This window comes from Emydura macquarii, unplaced genomic scaffold, assembly GCF_026122565.2.
Source record: "Emydura macquarii macquarii isolate MOO-44397 ecotype Brisbane River unplaced genomic scaffold, CSIRO-AGI_Emac_v2 contig_3235, whole genome shotgun sequence".
Taxonomy (NCBI): Eukaryota; Metazoa; Chordata; order Testudines; family Chelidae; genus Emydura; species Emydura macquarii.
This window is the reverse complement of record NW_027133372.1, coordinates 79916-96138: the sequence shown is the minus strand read 5'-3', so window position 1 is coordinate 96138 and position 16223 is coordinate 79916. Positions and strand designations below refer to the sequence as shown.

Sequence of the window (16223 nt, the reverse complement as noted above, 5' to 3'; positions counted from 1 at the left end):
CATGGGCTTTTCAAAGGGGTTCCAAACCCAATCAGTCTTGACATTAGAGATCACAAGAAATGTACTGATCTATACACAACAATAAAACACCTGTTACCATCTCCCTGCCTCAGTTTCCTCACCACTCTGAAATGTTCTTCAGGATTTGGGACAGTGTCCTTTCAGGATTCCATGTCCCCCGTCATGGACCTCTCGCCTCCTGCCTTCCCCTCTGGAACATAGTCTGCCCTCTCTCTCCCCCAGCCCGCTTCCTTTGACTTGGGCTGGACCCACTGTCAGAAAAGGTCCCTCCCCTCTTCAAAAGTCTGTGCCTTTGTTTCTCTTTGTGACCCCCTGCTGTGACATTTCTGTCCCTTTGCTTTCCTTTTGGGGGATTTTCCACTCTCCCTCCACTTAAACTTGGTGGAATTGGTTTTCCAGCACAGGCACCCTCCTTAGTATGCCTATTGTTTGGCCAGAGCATCAACTACTAGCGGTAAATGTACCCAATGGCCTGTGATGGGACGTTTGATGGGGTGGGTTCTGAGTTATTACAGAGAATTCTTTCTTGGGTGTCTGGCAGGTGAGTCTTGCCTTCATGCTCAGGATTTAGCTGATCACCATATTTGGGGTCGGGAAGGAATTTTCCTCCAAGGCAGGTTGGCATAAGCCCTGGGGTTTTTTCGCCTTCCTCCGTAGCAGGGGGCACAGGTCACTTGCTGATGGATTCTCTGTACCTTGAAGTCTTTAAGCCATGATTTGTGTACTTCAGTAACTCAGTCATAGGTCAGGGGTCTATTACAGGAATGGGTGGGTGAGGTTCTGTGGCCTGCATTGTGCAGGAGGTCAGACTAGAAGATCATATTGGTCCCTCTGACCTTAAAATATATGAGTTGTTGAGGTTAACAACTTCTTTTGTTTGTTCTGTAGCTTCTTCCAGACAGAGTAAGTGATACATGTCAGGGTCTTGTTAGCTCAAGGCTGACATGATTGAGGCATTCAATAATATAGCAATTTCATAAACTTAACCAGAATTCATAATCTGTACATAGACAGATTTCCCCAAATCATCACAAGAGCACTTTGAAAAATCATCTCTTACACAGAAAGTTGTGCTCAGCCTTAATGGGAAAGTTCGTAATCTCCTCCATAACAGCATAGCGGGAATGGGAAATTAAGTGCAAGAAAAGAAATGGCCGCACAGTGGCAGCAAAGCCTCAGGAATGGCTGCTTGATAGAAACACAGAGCTTTGACATACTGGTTCAGAGCACTTGTCCTGATTAGAGCCAGCTGGAATTTTTTTGTTGAAACAGTTTTCTATTGGAAAATACCGTTTTGAAGAAATTGAAAGGTTTTTGCAAAATTGTGTCAATTTTAATGCAAATTCCTGTGAAAACAAATTTTCCCCCACAGAAACATTTTTCCTTTTGGAAAAAATGTCAAAATTTTGCTTTAAAATGAAGATTTCATTTATAAATGTATTTTGTTTTTTATTTTTACAATATAGCAGACATGTCAGTAGCAGTAGCATTATGTGAAATGTCAATATCATGTCAAGTTGTGTCATAATAGAATAGTCAAATTATATATATATTTATAAATATATATATAATTTAAAACATGGACAGCTCCTACTTAGTACAAATTAAAACACCTAATCTTACTTTCTAGGATAAAAACATCTCCTGTTTGTGTTGTAGTGGAACAGACAATACTTGGACAAAATTTTCAAAACAGAAATTTTTCAGAATGTCTTTTTCTCAGGAAATTTTGAAATGTCCACATTTCCAGAGAAATGGAAATTCCAAGTTTCAACCAGCTCTAGTCAGAGTTTGGGAGAAAAAGAGAGAATCGAAGACCAGGGGCTGAGAATCAAGATTCAGGGGCACTGACAGAACTGTGTGTGGGGGGAGGCCAGGGCTGGGAGAACTGGGGGGGCTGTGGGTTGGGATTAAGGGGCATCAGCAGAACGGGAGGTGGGCAGGACTGGAATTGCAGGGGGGCAATGCTGGGATAGGAGGGGGCTGTAGGTCATAACTAAGGGGCACTGCAAGTGGGTGACCTAAGAGACCTTTTTCATATTGAATTTATCTGGTTCTGGGATGTAGGGAAATCTCCATCCCCAGAACAGGGTCTCCCAGATGAGGTATGTAGCGATTTAAGTGTCCATCTCCATTGGGTCTGCCCTGAGCTGTCTCTCCATCCTCTCTGTGATCAGCCTGATCTACTAAGGCCCTCTGAAGTGCAACCTTGAGGGAACCCCCGAATCACCACTTCTTGGTGATCCTGACGAGGAAGTCAATAACTGGGTTGATGCTGCTGTTTGCAGAGGCCAGCAGGTGACATGTCTCAGCGTGGAGAAAAGAATCATTAAAATACTGGAGGAAGCTCCAGAGCCTGAGGGGAACAGTAAAGGTGAGGAAGAAGAGGACCATGAACAGGATAACGGTGAGGAGCTTTCCTGGTTGATGTCTCTGCATGACAATGAACCTTGGTGAACAGAGTCAGACTGGACAAAGTCCTGGTGGAAGTGAAAATCGGGAAATTCAGACTGTATATGAGCAGGGCTGCCATCCTACAGTCTGTCGCTAACCCAACACGGCTCGATAGCACCATGCCCCTCGATGGCTCGTTGAACCCGACTGAACTCAGGATATCTGGCCCTGAAAGCAGGAACTATGACTGGCTTTGCTAAAGACCCGGCGGATGCCAATGCCAATCCAGCTCCATGCCAGTAGCAGACTTACAAAACTCCATGTTCTGCAGCCCGTGACGAGGGCCTGAGTACCACGGAGTGAGCCCGTGTTACCTCACCGAGTAGAACAGTCGGCAGCTTCATTGTTTCTCCATTCTCCAGTTGGCCCATTTCTGTGAGGTTTTGGCCTCAGCACATGGAAATTGAGAGGGTTTCCTGCTGAAAAACCAGGCGGGAGAAGGAGGGAGTGGAAAGTGCACTGAGACTGGGTGGGACTGCAAGGAAAGAATGGCCCTATGTCAGTCTGTTGGGTTGTGTATTGATTCCCCCAGAGCAGTGGTTTTCAAACAGTGGCATACCATGGATCTCCGGTGCCAGGGGGCCAAGCCTGCATTTGTGCCCACCTGCCAGGCCTGACGCCCCCACCCCGATGCAGGGCAGGAGGGGTCCCCAGCTCCCACCAGAAGGCACCATGCCCCCCCAGTTTCCCCGGGGAGGGGCGGGTCTGTACCTGCAGGAGGGATGAGACACAACTCACCTCCTCCCCCTCCTGCTTGGGGGACTTTCTGCGGCTCAGTGTGGTGGCGGAGCTCTTTTCTGGCCCCCCAGCCCTCACTTACCTGCTGTGTGGTGCCTGACTCTCTTGCTCCAGCTCCGCAGCCCGTGCCAGCTCGGGAGGGGTGGCCTCATCTCCCAACCTGGGCGGGGAGGGGGGGTGCACCGAGCTGGCCCTTCACGTGAAAACCCTTCTGCCAGGTGAGGTTGGCAGCAAAAAGTCCTGGGGGGTTCCTCTTAACATTACAAAACAGAACCAGCTCAAACCAGCCACCCAGAAATCTGGGGAAACTGAGCACCACCTGAGGGTTCCTCTAAGAGGCAATATTTCCCTGAGTCTGTGTATAACAAAAGAAAAGTTTAATTAAAAGAAGGCAACACCACATTCATTTGGGAAAACACTGCTACAATGACCCGAAAGCACACAAACAATAAGTAAAACAACCTCCCCACTGTATCTTGGGCAGTGCCCTTTGCCTCAGTTTCCCGCCTTGTGGCGTGAAAGCCTGATGCATGAATGTTTCTTTAAAAAGCCACTCCCCTTTCCTTCTGCTGTATCCCCCTTATGGTTTGTTGTTTGAGGTCAGAGACCAGGGAAGCCTTCAGCTGGGTTCACCTTCTGCCTGAGAGGAGGTGGTGATGGCTGAGTAGCGCCTTCATCTCTGTTGGCTCCGCCACTATCGTTGCTCTACTTGCTGTGCTGCTGCCCCGGCTCTGCTCACTGTGGCCACGGTCACTGCTACCTCTAGCTGCAATGCTGTATTCTGAGCTTCCACCGCTTAGCCCTGTTCTCAATGATTTCATTTCTTTAATGATTTCACTGGGTGTAGTGAGGAACTTGTCTGCTGCTGCCTCCTCTGTGTTGTCTTCCCACTGCAGCGCTCTTTCCATGCCAGGTCTAAGGCTCGGGGCCTAGACCAGCTTATGAGTGATTTCAGCCTTCGTGATACCGAGAAAGAAACAGGATTCTTAACTGACTCTAGTCAGCTCTGTCTTGAAACACCAGAACACAGGCTCAAATAGCTTCTAGATCTCCTTAAACAGAGTCCAGCCCCCCCATCTCCTCTGCTTGGCATCTCTACCCCCTGCTTAGTGAGCGAGCTTCAATTTTGGGTGAGCGAAGCATAGTTCAGCTGCCCTTATTTGTATAATAAGGATTACAACATTTCATTCCCCCTGCCTTCAATCCTAACGTGAATTTTAACCCAAAGCAGCCAAACTTGATCACTTCGGCAAAGCAGAGTAGGTGTGTCAATGCAAATAGTCTTCTCCTGTGGTTTTTTCCCTCAATTCATCACTAGATGTCAGGGCAGAGTTTGCTCAGTCCCAGTTTACATCAGATTGAGCTAATTTGCCTTATATAGGAGAAATCTAAAAGCCAAAGAAATATTCATGGTCAGAGATTTTGATTATGTTATAGGGAAAAGGAGTATTATGGTCGTGATCCTGTTCCTATTAAATTCAAAGGAAAATTTGTCCCTGATTTCAGTGGCAACAGGATTGGGCCCTCAGCGGTGGTGGGAATCCTCTCTAGATAAGCGGAACACAGGGGAATCCAATGAAGGGAACTTTCTCCTTTCTAATTTCTTTGATTTTATGATCATTCCAGAAAAATCTCCAGACCCATAATAGGGTCTTCCAGGCTGGTTGCCATGGTGATTTAAGTGGCGATCACCATTGTGTCTCCACTGAAGCACCCCCTTTCCTTTTTGGGATCTGCCTTATCTTCAAAGACCCTCTGTAGTGCAAACTTGATGGAGCCCCTGAACCGCTGCTTCCTGTAGCTCCCAACAAGGAGGTAAATAACCGGGTTGACACTGCTGTTGATAGAGGCCAGCATGAAAGTGGTGGAGATGAGATTATGATCCTCATAATAAAAATTCTGCAGGAAGGTGACAAGACTGAGGGGAACAGCAAAGATGAGGAAGAAGAGGACAGTGAGCAGGATAACAATGTAGAGCTTCCCTGGCTGGAGTCGTTGGGAGCTACGCTGGACCTTGATGAACAATGTCAGACTGGACAGAACCATGATGGGAGCGAAAATCAGGAAATTCATAACAGAGAGTGGAGTGAGCATCATGGCACAATTTTTAAAGGAGTCCCAAAAACAAACAGAAGATCCCAGTCCAGTTAGCAGGCAAGAGAGAGCCCAGAGCAGGGCAGAGAGAATGGCAGACAAGTGCTTTGGGCGGCAGCATCGGTGCCAGATGGGGAAGAGGACGGACAGACACCTCTCAGCACTGATGGCTGTCAGGAGGTACAGGCTGGTGCTGTATGTGAACAGAAGCAGCATGTTAAATGACATTCCTGAGTAAAATAAGTCTAAACTAAAAGAAAAGAAACTATTGACATAAATTATATTGAAAACAGCCATGCAGAGGAGGCAGCCAAAATCAGCAACAGCCAGGTTGAGGATGTAGACAGTGAAGGGGTTCCTCTTAATGTGGAAGCTGAGGAACCAGAATACGATCCCGTTTCCCACCAGCCCCAAAAGACAGAAGAGCAAAGTGACAGCATCAGTGATCACAGAGATTAAATTGTCTATTTTAAAATCAGTCCCATTATATTTGGTTCCATTTTCCAGGCTGTGCTCTGTCAGGGGTAGGGACGTCGTGCTCAGCTCAGTCATCATGAAACCTCTGCTGCTGGAAGCTGGTCTCTCCCTCTCTCTGACACACACCTGTGAGCGGAGAGAGGGGAATTAGTGACTTGGACCTCCCCAGCGCTGTGTTTCACTGATTGTTCCAGCCCCTGCTTAATCTTATGGCCTGGAACAGCCAGACTGCAATGCGTGGGAGTGAGAAATCTACAGAGAGATAATGGCCTTGGGGGATTCTAGGGACAGAGAGACATGGAGAAAGGCTGATGGGTGGGGACCAGCCTGGGTACAGAGGCAGAGAGACAGTTACACACGGAGAGAGGGGTAGTGAGGGCAAGAGAGAAATTGGGAGGGGCTGTCAACCATGTATGGAAAGGGAATGATAGGAAAAAGGACAAGGGTGAAAAATGGAGAGTCAGAGACAGAGAAAGAGAACATCCATGTATTGTTAATGATGATGAAGAACACAGAATCCACCCAGCAAACCCTTACCTTGCTTCCTTCTATCCTTGATGGCTCAAATGAGTATTTACAGGAGTTGAGCTGGAATGGATCTACTTCAGAATCTCAGTCTCTGTTGGCCACTAATTGCGATTCTCCCCATAGGATCTTCTTGCAAAAATTCTTTGAGTAATAATCTGTTATCAAGACACTACACATTTGCCTGTCAGCTCTTGTGCTACATCTGACACTCAGTCCCAGCTGGATCCCATCACAGAAATGCCTTCTCTAGAGTGCACAGGGGGGTACACAGAGATCAGAGGTATCTCGTGAGAACTGGGCATTTTTTAAAGTATCTGGGCTCTGCCACCCTTCTCTGATTGCTTCTGATATGCTGAGCATAAAGGACATAACTTTCTAAAGATTAAGTCTCATAGGACAGATAACAAAAAAAGCCACTCATATCTGAGAAAGCCTCCTGGTATATTTAGGCTGTAACAGACTGTGTTTATGATCTTGAAAATTAGCACCTTCTTAATTCTTCAGTTTGTTAATAATTTTTCCAAACATATTGCTGGGACACTTGATTATGGATTTTGTGTCTGCCTTGTACACTCCCATCTCCGTGGTATCTGGCTCTTGATACATATTCCTCATATCCCCAAAATACATTTCCTGTCATTGTAGTTAATAAATTAAGGTGGCAATAAGTTGTTTATGTTTCTTACTACAAACCCACTGACTAGAAAGAGAGATTGAAAAAATGCATTTTGACAGGGTGGGTGTGAGCGGAAGTAACAACTGGGCATTAACATTGAATGGTGACTTTTTTGTACTCCCACAAAGCATAAAGTTCCAAGAGAAGGAAAGGTGTTCTAAACAAGTAATTCGTATAAATATTGATATAGTTTAATATACATTGGGCAATATGTATGTGGTTTAGTATGATCATTAAAAATATACATAATCCCAGAAGGACAGAAATAAAGGAGCAGTGAGCAAGGGAAATGCAATGGATGAAGATTACCCAATGGCTATAAAAGAAGGAAACAAGTTTGCATATTGCCACAGTGTGATAGAGCCAACACTGTCCGCACAAGCACTGTTTGAGTGGGAGGTGGGCAGAGGGGAGCTGGCCACAGGCTCTTGGTTTTCTTGAGGTTTGGGAGGAAATCTCACCCCTGACTCCCTTTAGCCTACCTCTCATTGGCAGAGGGAAATGCCACTCTAGAGCAGTCTCTCAGTTCTACCCAAGTGACGACAGGGCATTGGTTGAAGGCCAGTCAGTTGGCACAAGGGTGGGGGACAAAAAGAGGAGCCACATAGTTTAGGCTTGAGTTCACATTGCTGTTGTCGCTAGATGAAGTGGCCAAAATGCAGCCTGAAACAGGGGCTAGGGGCTCAGCCCAGAGAGCAGGCTGGTGCACATGTGTAGCCAGGCTGGGGGCGCAGACCAGACATAGGTGAGGAGAGTTGATCAGAATGGGGACAGATGCCAGGTAAGGCAACAGATACTGGGACTTGCCCACCAAGATCTCGTTACACCAGGCAGGTCCCTGTTTGAGGCTAAGACCCAAATCTATAAAGCTATTTAGAAGTTAGGAGCCTAAATACCTTTGTGGATCTGGGCCTAAGAGACTTGGGCTGGTGTGTGGTTTATAAATGGGTAGAGGTGAGTGATCGTAACTAAATCCTATGAAAACTGAAGACAGTCTACACCTGAGGTACTTAAATCAAACCTTTCAAGTATTACTCAGTTGAAATAACAATGTTTCATATAAACTCACTGTGAGAGGGTGTCCATCCCACACAAGACTGGAAGGGGTTAAGGCGGCCAGGTAGGCCAAATAATTGCCCAGGCTGCACCTGGAAGAGGAGCCAGGGACCAGGGAATTATTTCAACAGGAGGCTCAGCGGGACAGGAGCAGGAGGGGCCTGTATAAAGCCCAGGAGTTGAGGGCAGCTGGGGGCTGCTGGGGAGTAGTCTGCAGTCACTCCCTGGGAGAAGGAGAGGTGATGTTGAGGCTGTAGAGGCAAGTATGCTACAGTTACTCCCTGGGAGGAGGGTGTTTGGGCTGGCAAATCCAGAAAGGGGGGAGAGCCAGAAAGGTAGGAAAGGCTCAGGGGAAAAGCAGCAAAATATGGAGCAGGGTGACCCTTGGCTGCTAATGAGAGGGCTCCTGAGCTGGAACCTGGAGTGAAGGGTGGTCTCAGGTTCCCCTACCAGCCACTGGGGACATGGCATGGACTAGGCAGCTGGGAGTGGACGGCCTGGGGCAGTTCACCTCAGAAGATTGATACCCTAGAAGGGGAGGACCACAGTGACCTGGCTGGAGAGCTCAGTCATGAAGAGGAAGCTGCAGCTCCGGGAGCGAGAGGAGCTGCAGGGCAAGACAGGATGGGTGAAGAGACTGTGATGGGAGGGCACAGCGCCTGGAAAGAGCTAATCCCCACAGCGACCAGGAGGAGGCATCCCTAGCAGTGAGTGGCTCCCATGACACTCACTTTAAGGAGTAGTTCTGAGACAGGCAAAGTAAGGGAAAATCATGTATCTCCAATTAACCGTAAATCCTGCTTTTTCTCTCTGTTTATCAAAGTTAGCCTTGACTCCCCAGAAGTCTAGACAATCTTGAATTTAAGAGAAGTTGAAGAGAGTGGAAATTACAATAACATTTTAATTTCCCGTTACAAGGATCACAAGAACAGGTGACGTCTAATCCCTTGGCAATGCTTTTGCAAATAGTATCTTATCAATTATGTTGAAGTCTTAGCAATGTCATCATGTGCATAAGCCGAGTTGGACTGGAAGGGTGCTTTTTTGTGCCGGCTGGTTGTGGCTTCTTTGATCTTTGTCGTCTTGTTGCTGTTCGCTTGCATGAAAGAGGTGAAATCAGTAGACAGAGCTGAGGTGAAAGTGCTGAAATGAGGGTCTGGGTATCTCAGTTCAGAGAGGTTTATTCTCTTCTCTTTCCTTAGTCTCACTGGCGTTGTCTACACAGCAGTAGGAAGGGTGAGTCCCAGCATGGATAGGGAGATGCTATTTGAAGTCGCACACTAAAAATAGCAAGGTGGGCCTGGCAGCATGGATGGCAGCTCAGCCTAGCCACCTGAGTAGGTACCCAGGGGGTCAGGTGAGCATGTGCTCAGGTCGCAAGCCCAACCTGCTGCCCGTAATGCCTTGGCCACACTGCTATTTTTAGCGCTTAGTGCTTGCTCATCTGCTTGTGTGCGCTGTGAAGCGCACTCCCATTTGCTGTGAGTAGATGTACCCACTCTACGTGAAAACACACCTCTTTCAGGGGCTTGGCTGGATCCAATATATCAGTAACTGTTACTTTTTCATTGACTCAACAGTTACGTGGGATATTCAGTTCATGAACATGCAGTCTGCTAATGCATATTCAGCAGGGTCGTAATTCTTCTTCAGCTTTATGATGACATTGCTTTTGTCTTTGTAGTGGGAAATTCTGAAAACATCTTTTAGGATAGAATTTTAAGTCTGTTATTCAGGTCATTGTCTGAGATATTCTTTTATTTCCATTAGAGTTTACAGCAGTTGAAATTCTGTTTCTGTTTCAACTGAGTCTGAACAGTCGTATTTCCAAAGTAGAAGTCTGCTTTTGAAAAAAAATCTTTTTACTGTAGTCATCAGTGAAGAAACTTATATGGTCATCAAAGACACTATTGTCTTTTCTGTTTCCCATCTTTGTGGTGGTTCATCTTATTTTTCTGAGTTTGTTAAGGGAGTTGCTTAAGCGTTGCAAGACAACTACTTAATTCCTGAATTAATGTAAGTATTTTATACTCCAATAGCTTCTTGTATCCGTAACTTGCTGTATAGCAAGGTATTTGATTCCATGTCAGTACACAAAATATCTCACTATTAACATAGCAACGGTAGCAGTAAGTATCAGATTCTTGGATTTAGACATAAAACATTTGCAAATAAACATCATAAAAGAAGCGTTTACCATCTTAAGCATTTAAGGAATAAACAATGGTTTTCAGGTTTAAGAGGAAAAATGAGATGAGAAGCAGTCAAAATATTTCCCAACCCTACATGTTCTCCTGGAAGATAAATAAGTGAAGACTTCAGAGTGCTTATAAAAGGAATCATTTCCAATAACAATATGTCTAGAACTGGTTGTGGGAGTGTAAATCAGGTTTCTCTTTCTGAAGAAATGAGGGGAAAAGAAGAGGTGATCAAAGGCTCCTGGCTTAGCTTTTGTGGCCTTGATAAACCAGGTGCTACACACCACTTTTCTCTGATACATCTTAGGAACGGACTCTTCATACCCATTGACAAGAGGGAAGGGTCCAGCTCTTTGAGAAGACACTCCTGCTCATTGTTTGCCTTTTAACCAAGCAGTTTCTAATAATCTGTGGTGCCTCCATGTCTACAGGACTCCAGATATTCATGGAAACCATCCTCTTTATATGTATAAAAAACTGGGAGATTGATGAGAGATAAAACTGGGAGATTGTTGAGGGATGATTGTCGTGGCAGATGTTTCCTATTGGGGAATGAACATGAAAGAATGATGATGGGGTGGGGGGAAGGACCCAGTGAAAGATATTATCTTGAAGAACTCTTGGTCCTTTCAGCTGTAAACAATTATGCCTTCACACATCATTCCGGTAAACTAAGAATGTATGGATATTAAAGGAAATTCCACCAGAATGTAAGAAATGACATCTGAATATGTGGTTCTGGGAGACAATTTTTGGCAGAGTGGTCTCTTTGTCTAAAAACCTTATATAATGACAAAAGTTTTGGAACATTGCTGGGGAATGAAACCGTTGTTTCCCACCAGTTACAGTGAAGAAAAGACACAGAGCCAGCTCTGTACCTCACATCAAGGGTGGTAATGTGTTTGTATCTTTGTGTATTCTGTATAGTGCTGTACTAATCTCTGACTGCTAATCTTTGATTAAATAATTCTAATTGAGCCTGTTATTCAACAAAGTTGAATCATCATTAACTTTAGACATGCAACATACGTGACTGGAAAGAAGTAAAGTGCGGGTTAGATGGATGGATTCTTTGCTATCATCAGAGATACTTGGCTGGTATCTCCCCATCCCTGCCTCCTCCCCATGCTGTTCTTTATCCCTACAAGACTGACAGCCCCTCTCAATCTCTCTCTCTCTGTGTCCAGGCTGGTCCACTCCCATACCTCCTTTTTCCTGTCTGTCTCTGTCCCCAGAATCCTCCATGGCCATTCTCTCTCTCAATTTTTCTCACACCCACTCACTGGGATCTGGCTGTTCCAGGCCATGAGGCTTGGGAGGGACTGGAATGATCAATGAAACACAGCACTGGCGATGTCCAAGTCATCTGCTTTCTGCTAACAGGTGTGTGTGTGAGAGAGGGGGAGAAGGAAAGACCAAGTATCACAGATCAGAGGTTTCATAATAACTGAGCTCAGCAGTGTGTTCCTGTCTCCGACAAGCAGAATACAGCTTGTATTCTGGGGATACAGAAAATAGGACTGAATGCCCAATATATGATTTACCTGCAGTGGTCATTGATGGTACCACTTTGCTCATCTGCCTCTTTGGGCTAGTGGGGAACAGGATCGTCCTCTGGTACCACGGTTCCCACCTTAAGAGAAACCCTTTCAATGTCTACATTCTCAGCCTGGCTATCACTGACTGGATACCGTCTCTGCCTGCTTGTTTTCCTCATAATTCTGTTGAATATTTCTGTTTTAGTTCAGGTTTCTTTTTTCTTTTTCTTTTTTACTGAAAACTGTCTGATGAAACTGAATTTCCTTCCCCTTATGGCCTGAATTTCCTTCCCCTTATGGTTCCTTCTCCTTATGGTTCAATCTGACCCTGTTCTTCAATCTGTGAAGTAACTCTCACACTGTCATCCAGGAAAAGAGCACAGAGTATTGTGCCTACTGTCCTCTTCTTCCCCATCTTGTCTGTTTTATGTAGCGCCCAGTACCTCCTCCAGCTTATCAGTTCTTATCACCACACTGAGATATTTTACATGCTGGCCTCTGTAAACGGCAGCATCAATCCAGTTATTTACTTCATAGTCAGGAGCTACAGGAAGTGGCGATTCAGGAGCTTTGTCAGGGTCACGCTCCAGAGGGTCTTTGAAGATAAGGCAGATCCCAGAGAGGATGGAGAGACCTCCCAGGAGAGACCCAATGGAGGCAGCCAATTATGTCCCTATACACCCAGCCTGGTAGAGCCTGCTATGGGGATTGGAGATTTCCCTATATCATAGCACCAAAGAAATTAGAGATGGAAAGGATCTTTTAGATCACTTGCTAAATTCCTTCCCCTCTCCCCACACCCAAAGCAGGATCCTTCAGCTGAAAAAAAAATATACAAGGAGAGTTGGCAGCAGGGAGCCAGGGTTGGGATTTCCTACCAGTCCTATAGACAACCAGGGCCCTGGGGCCAGCTTCCCTCTCTGCCTACCCCCTAATCAATCAGAGCTTGTGGGGAGAGGACTGGCTGTCTCAAACTGGGGCCGTGTGAAAGTGGGGTGGGAGCTCCATACTTGTTTCTTCTCTTAGAGGCATTGCATTTCCCTTGTTCACTGCTGTGACTTTGAGTTCCTCTGGGATTATTGAAATTTTCTAATGATCATATTTAATACTTAGTGGGGCAATGTGTATGTTGTTTCATGATATAGATATTTATATGTATTATTTCCTTTAAAGTCACCATTTGATGTTAATGTCAGGACAATATTACCTTTCGTGCCCATTCTGTTGAAATGCCTTTTTTCAATCTTTTTTTTCTAGTAGATGGGTTTCTTGTAAAAAGCAGAAATAATTTATTGTCTGATTAATTTTATAAAAGATACAGACAGGAGATATCTCTCGGGAAATGTAGAATATATATCATGGGCCAGATATTATGGTGATGGGAAATTTCAAGCAACAAAAATCATAACCAAGTGGCCCAGAAATATGTTATTTGGAAAAATTGTAGAAAAGTTAAACAATTAAGAAGGTGCTAATTTTCGTGCTAATTAACACAGTAAGGTTACACCCTAAAACACCATGAACCTTACTCAGATAAGGGCAACTTCTTAGATATCTGTCCTGTGAGACTGATTCTTGTGCAAGCATTTCCTTTATGCTTAGGAGGTCAGAAGCAGTCAGAAAAGGGAAGCATAGCCCCAATGTTGTCCGATGTTATCAAACTGCCCAGTGGTCATGAGATGTCCTGATACTTTGTTCTCTGTGTCCCACCCTGCCCAGTGTGGAGAAGACATTTCTCTGACAGGACCAGAGAAGGGACTGAGTTTTGAATGCTGCATATAGCCTGAAAGGGAAATTCTTAGTGTCTTTATAATACGCTATTACTGAAAGATCTTTCCCATGAAGATCCTACAGTGAAAACTGCAGTTAGTGACTGTGAGACAGAGAGGTTCTGAAGCAGACCTGCCCCAGCCCGGCTCCTGTAAACACTTGGTTCAGGCCTCAGGCCGTTGGAAGGAGGGAAGGAAGGTAAGGCATTGATCTTTGTCATCATTGATGGTACATAGCTGTTCTTTGTCTTTTTTTCTCTCTGACATAGATCAACTTACGTTTCTAGTGTGGACATGCCTTTCTGTCTCTGTCTATCCCATTCTTCCATTCTCCTCCAACGTTTCTTACTTCTGCCATTCTCCTCACATACCAGGCTGACAGCCCCTCCTGTCTTCTCTTTCTCCCTTTCTATTCCTCTCTCTCTCTTTCTTTCCCCCCTCCCTCCCAGGTTGGTTTGCATACATCAGTATTCCTCTGTGCCTCTCTCTTTCCCTAGCATCCTCCATGGCCTTTATCTCTCTGGATATTTCTCATTCCCACTTGCTGGGATCTGGTTGTTCCAGGCCATGAGACTGGGGAAAGGCTGGAATGATCAATGAAACACAGCGCTGGGGATGGCAGCGTCACTGATTCGCCTCTGTCTGCTCTCTGCTTACAGGTGTGTGTGAGAGAAGGAGAACAGGAACAGGAAAGAGCAGAATCCCAGAGTGGAAATTTCTTGATGGATGAGCTGAGTACAATGTATGAGTTTCTGACTATGTCCGGCTCGTGGACCAAGGATGAAAATAATTGGACTAGATGTCAAACAGATAATTTATCTACTGTGATCACAGACGGGGTCACTGTGATCATCTGCCTCTTCGGGTTGGTGGGGAATGGGATCGTCCTCTGGTTCCTCAGCTTCCACATTAAGAGGACCCCCTTCACTGTCTACATCCTCAACCTAGCGGCTGCTGACTTTGGCTTCCTCCTCTGCCTGCCTGGTTTCCTCATAGCCTTTAATGTCAAATATTTTTGTTTTCTTTTAGAAGGACATACCTTAATAAACTTGTTTCTCTTGCTGTCTTTGCTCACCTACAGCACCGGCCTTTATCTTCTGACAGCCATCAGCACTGAGCGCTGTCTATCTGTCCTCTATCCCATCTGGCACCGATGCCGTCGCCCAAAGCACTTGTCTGTCACTGTCTGTGCCCTGCTGTGGATGCTTTCCTTCCTGCTGTCTGGAATAGTGTCTTCTTTTTGTTTTGCTGATGAAACTGAAATGTGTTGGGATACCCTCCCACCCATCTATGGCCTGAATTTCCTCATTTTTGCCCCCATCTTGATTGTGTCTAATGTAATCCTGTTCGTCAAGATCCGATGTAGCTCTCAGCGACGTCAGCAAGGAAAGCTCTTCACCGTTATCTTGCTGACCGTCCTCTTCTTCCTCATCTTTGCTGTTCCTCTCAGTATCCAATACTTCCTCGACCTTGTTCAGCAGAATCTCGGCAATGAAATATCTTACCTGCTGGCCTCTATAAACAGCAGCATCAACCCAATTATTTACTTCCTAGTCGGAAGCTACAGGCAGCACCGAGTCAGAGGCTTCCTCAAGGTTGCGCTCCAGAACGTCTTTGACGAGAAGGCAGATTCCAGAGAGGATAGAGAACCCTCCAGACAAGACTCAGTGGAGATGTCCATGTAAATCTCTACAGCACCTAGAGTGCTGCCTGGTGACTGTTATTGTCTTTTCTGTAATGAACTTTTGACAGTGATTCTTCACCGGCTCAGGACTTTTCCTGCTGAGTGAAAATACAATGGTCAGGAAAAATGTGGTGTAGACTTACAATGATAACTCAGAAATATTCCCATGTAAATCATTCCACAGCCAGCTCTCCAGGTCATGAAATGCAGAAAGTGTTTCTACGCAACTCTGGACTCTCGCTTCTGCAGGTTGATGTTAGAAACATTCACCACTATTGCAATGGAAACAATTAAGAATTAGTATCAACAAATCAGGGAGTTCCAATCATCTACTGGTAAGGCCTGGTACCTGTGCACAAAAATCACAGCTGTAACTGCCTGCTGCTTGGTTGTCTAAACCTTTTTATCCTGTGCTCACCTAGTGTTAATCTGAATAAACACCATCTCACAGTTGCTCTCCTAGGCCTGTGGCTGCTTTTTGTCAATTGCCCTGAACGGGAGTTGCGTGTGAATGCCCCAAGTAACAGAAGGATCAGACCAAATGGTATTTTCATTCCTTTGGATGCTTATGACATTTCCAGAAAGATTCTTCTCACACAGCCGATGGACCCTGAGTGCTGGGGGTGGAGGGGCTGAGCGTGCAGCTCAATGGACAGATGGTCAATGGATGATTGATTAGTTGGGATTTTCAAAACCCTCCCTCCATGTTTCCAGCTGAGTTCTGCTGCTCCATTCAGTCGGGTCAGAGAGGCAGGGAACTAAGCACACCCAAGTGAAGCCACTCACCCAACAAGAACAAATTGGCTGATCCAGGGACCACCATAGCTGCCCTGGAAACCGCAGAGAACAGTGATTAGAAAAGGCCAAGACACACAAGGGCATTCATGTCAGGCACAGAGAGAATAGGGATGGATGGAGTTATGCAGTAAGGACCTGATCCAAAACCCATGAGAGTCTTTCATTCCATGGAACTGGATTTGGATCAGGCCC

The 16223-nt window shown here is 45.6% G+C and overlaps 2 protein-coding genes across 2 annotated transcripts; one reads left to right on the top strand and one right to left on the bottom strand.

Annotated features, from left to right (window-relative positions):
- Window positions 1-4890: 4890 nt before the first annotated feature.
- On the bottom strand, window positions 4891-11549 carry LOC137142610 (proto-oncogene Mas-like). Its single transcript, XM_067532011.1, has 2 exons — window positions 11526-11549; window positions 4891-5910 (listed from the first exon to the last, which is right to left on the bottom strand). The coding sequence occupies exons 1-2, from the start codon at window positions 11547-11549 to the stop codon at window positions 4891-4893; spliced, it is 1044 nt and encodes a 347-aa protein (XP_067388112.1).
- Window positions 11550-14289: 2740 nt separating this feature from the next.
- LOC137142609 (mas-related G-protein coupled receptor member H-like) lies at window positions 14290-15693 on the top strand. The gene has a single exon (XM_067532009.1). It carries the CDS (start codon window positions 14290-14292, stop codon window positions 15232-15234), a length of 945 nt encoding a protein of 314 aa, XP_067388110.1. The 3' UTR covers window positions 15235-15693.
- The last annotated feature ends 530 nt before the right edge of the window (window positions 15694-16223 follow it).

What these genes read in the sequence shown, in the direction of transcription:
- LOC137142610 (XM_067532011.1), bottom strand. Translation starts at nt 11,549, where the DNA reads ATGGCCTGGAACAGCCAGATCCCA. An exon ending in CCTGGAACAGCCAGATCCCA is followed by an intron (nt 5,911 to 11,525) that starts GTGAGTGGGTGT and finishes CTCCGCTCACAG; the next exon opens with GTGTGTGTCAGAGAGAGGGA.
- LOC137142609 (XM_067532009.1), top strand. Translation starts at nt 14,290, where the DNA reads ATGTATGAGTTTCTGACTATGTCCGGCTCGTGGACCAAGGATGAAAAT.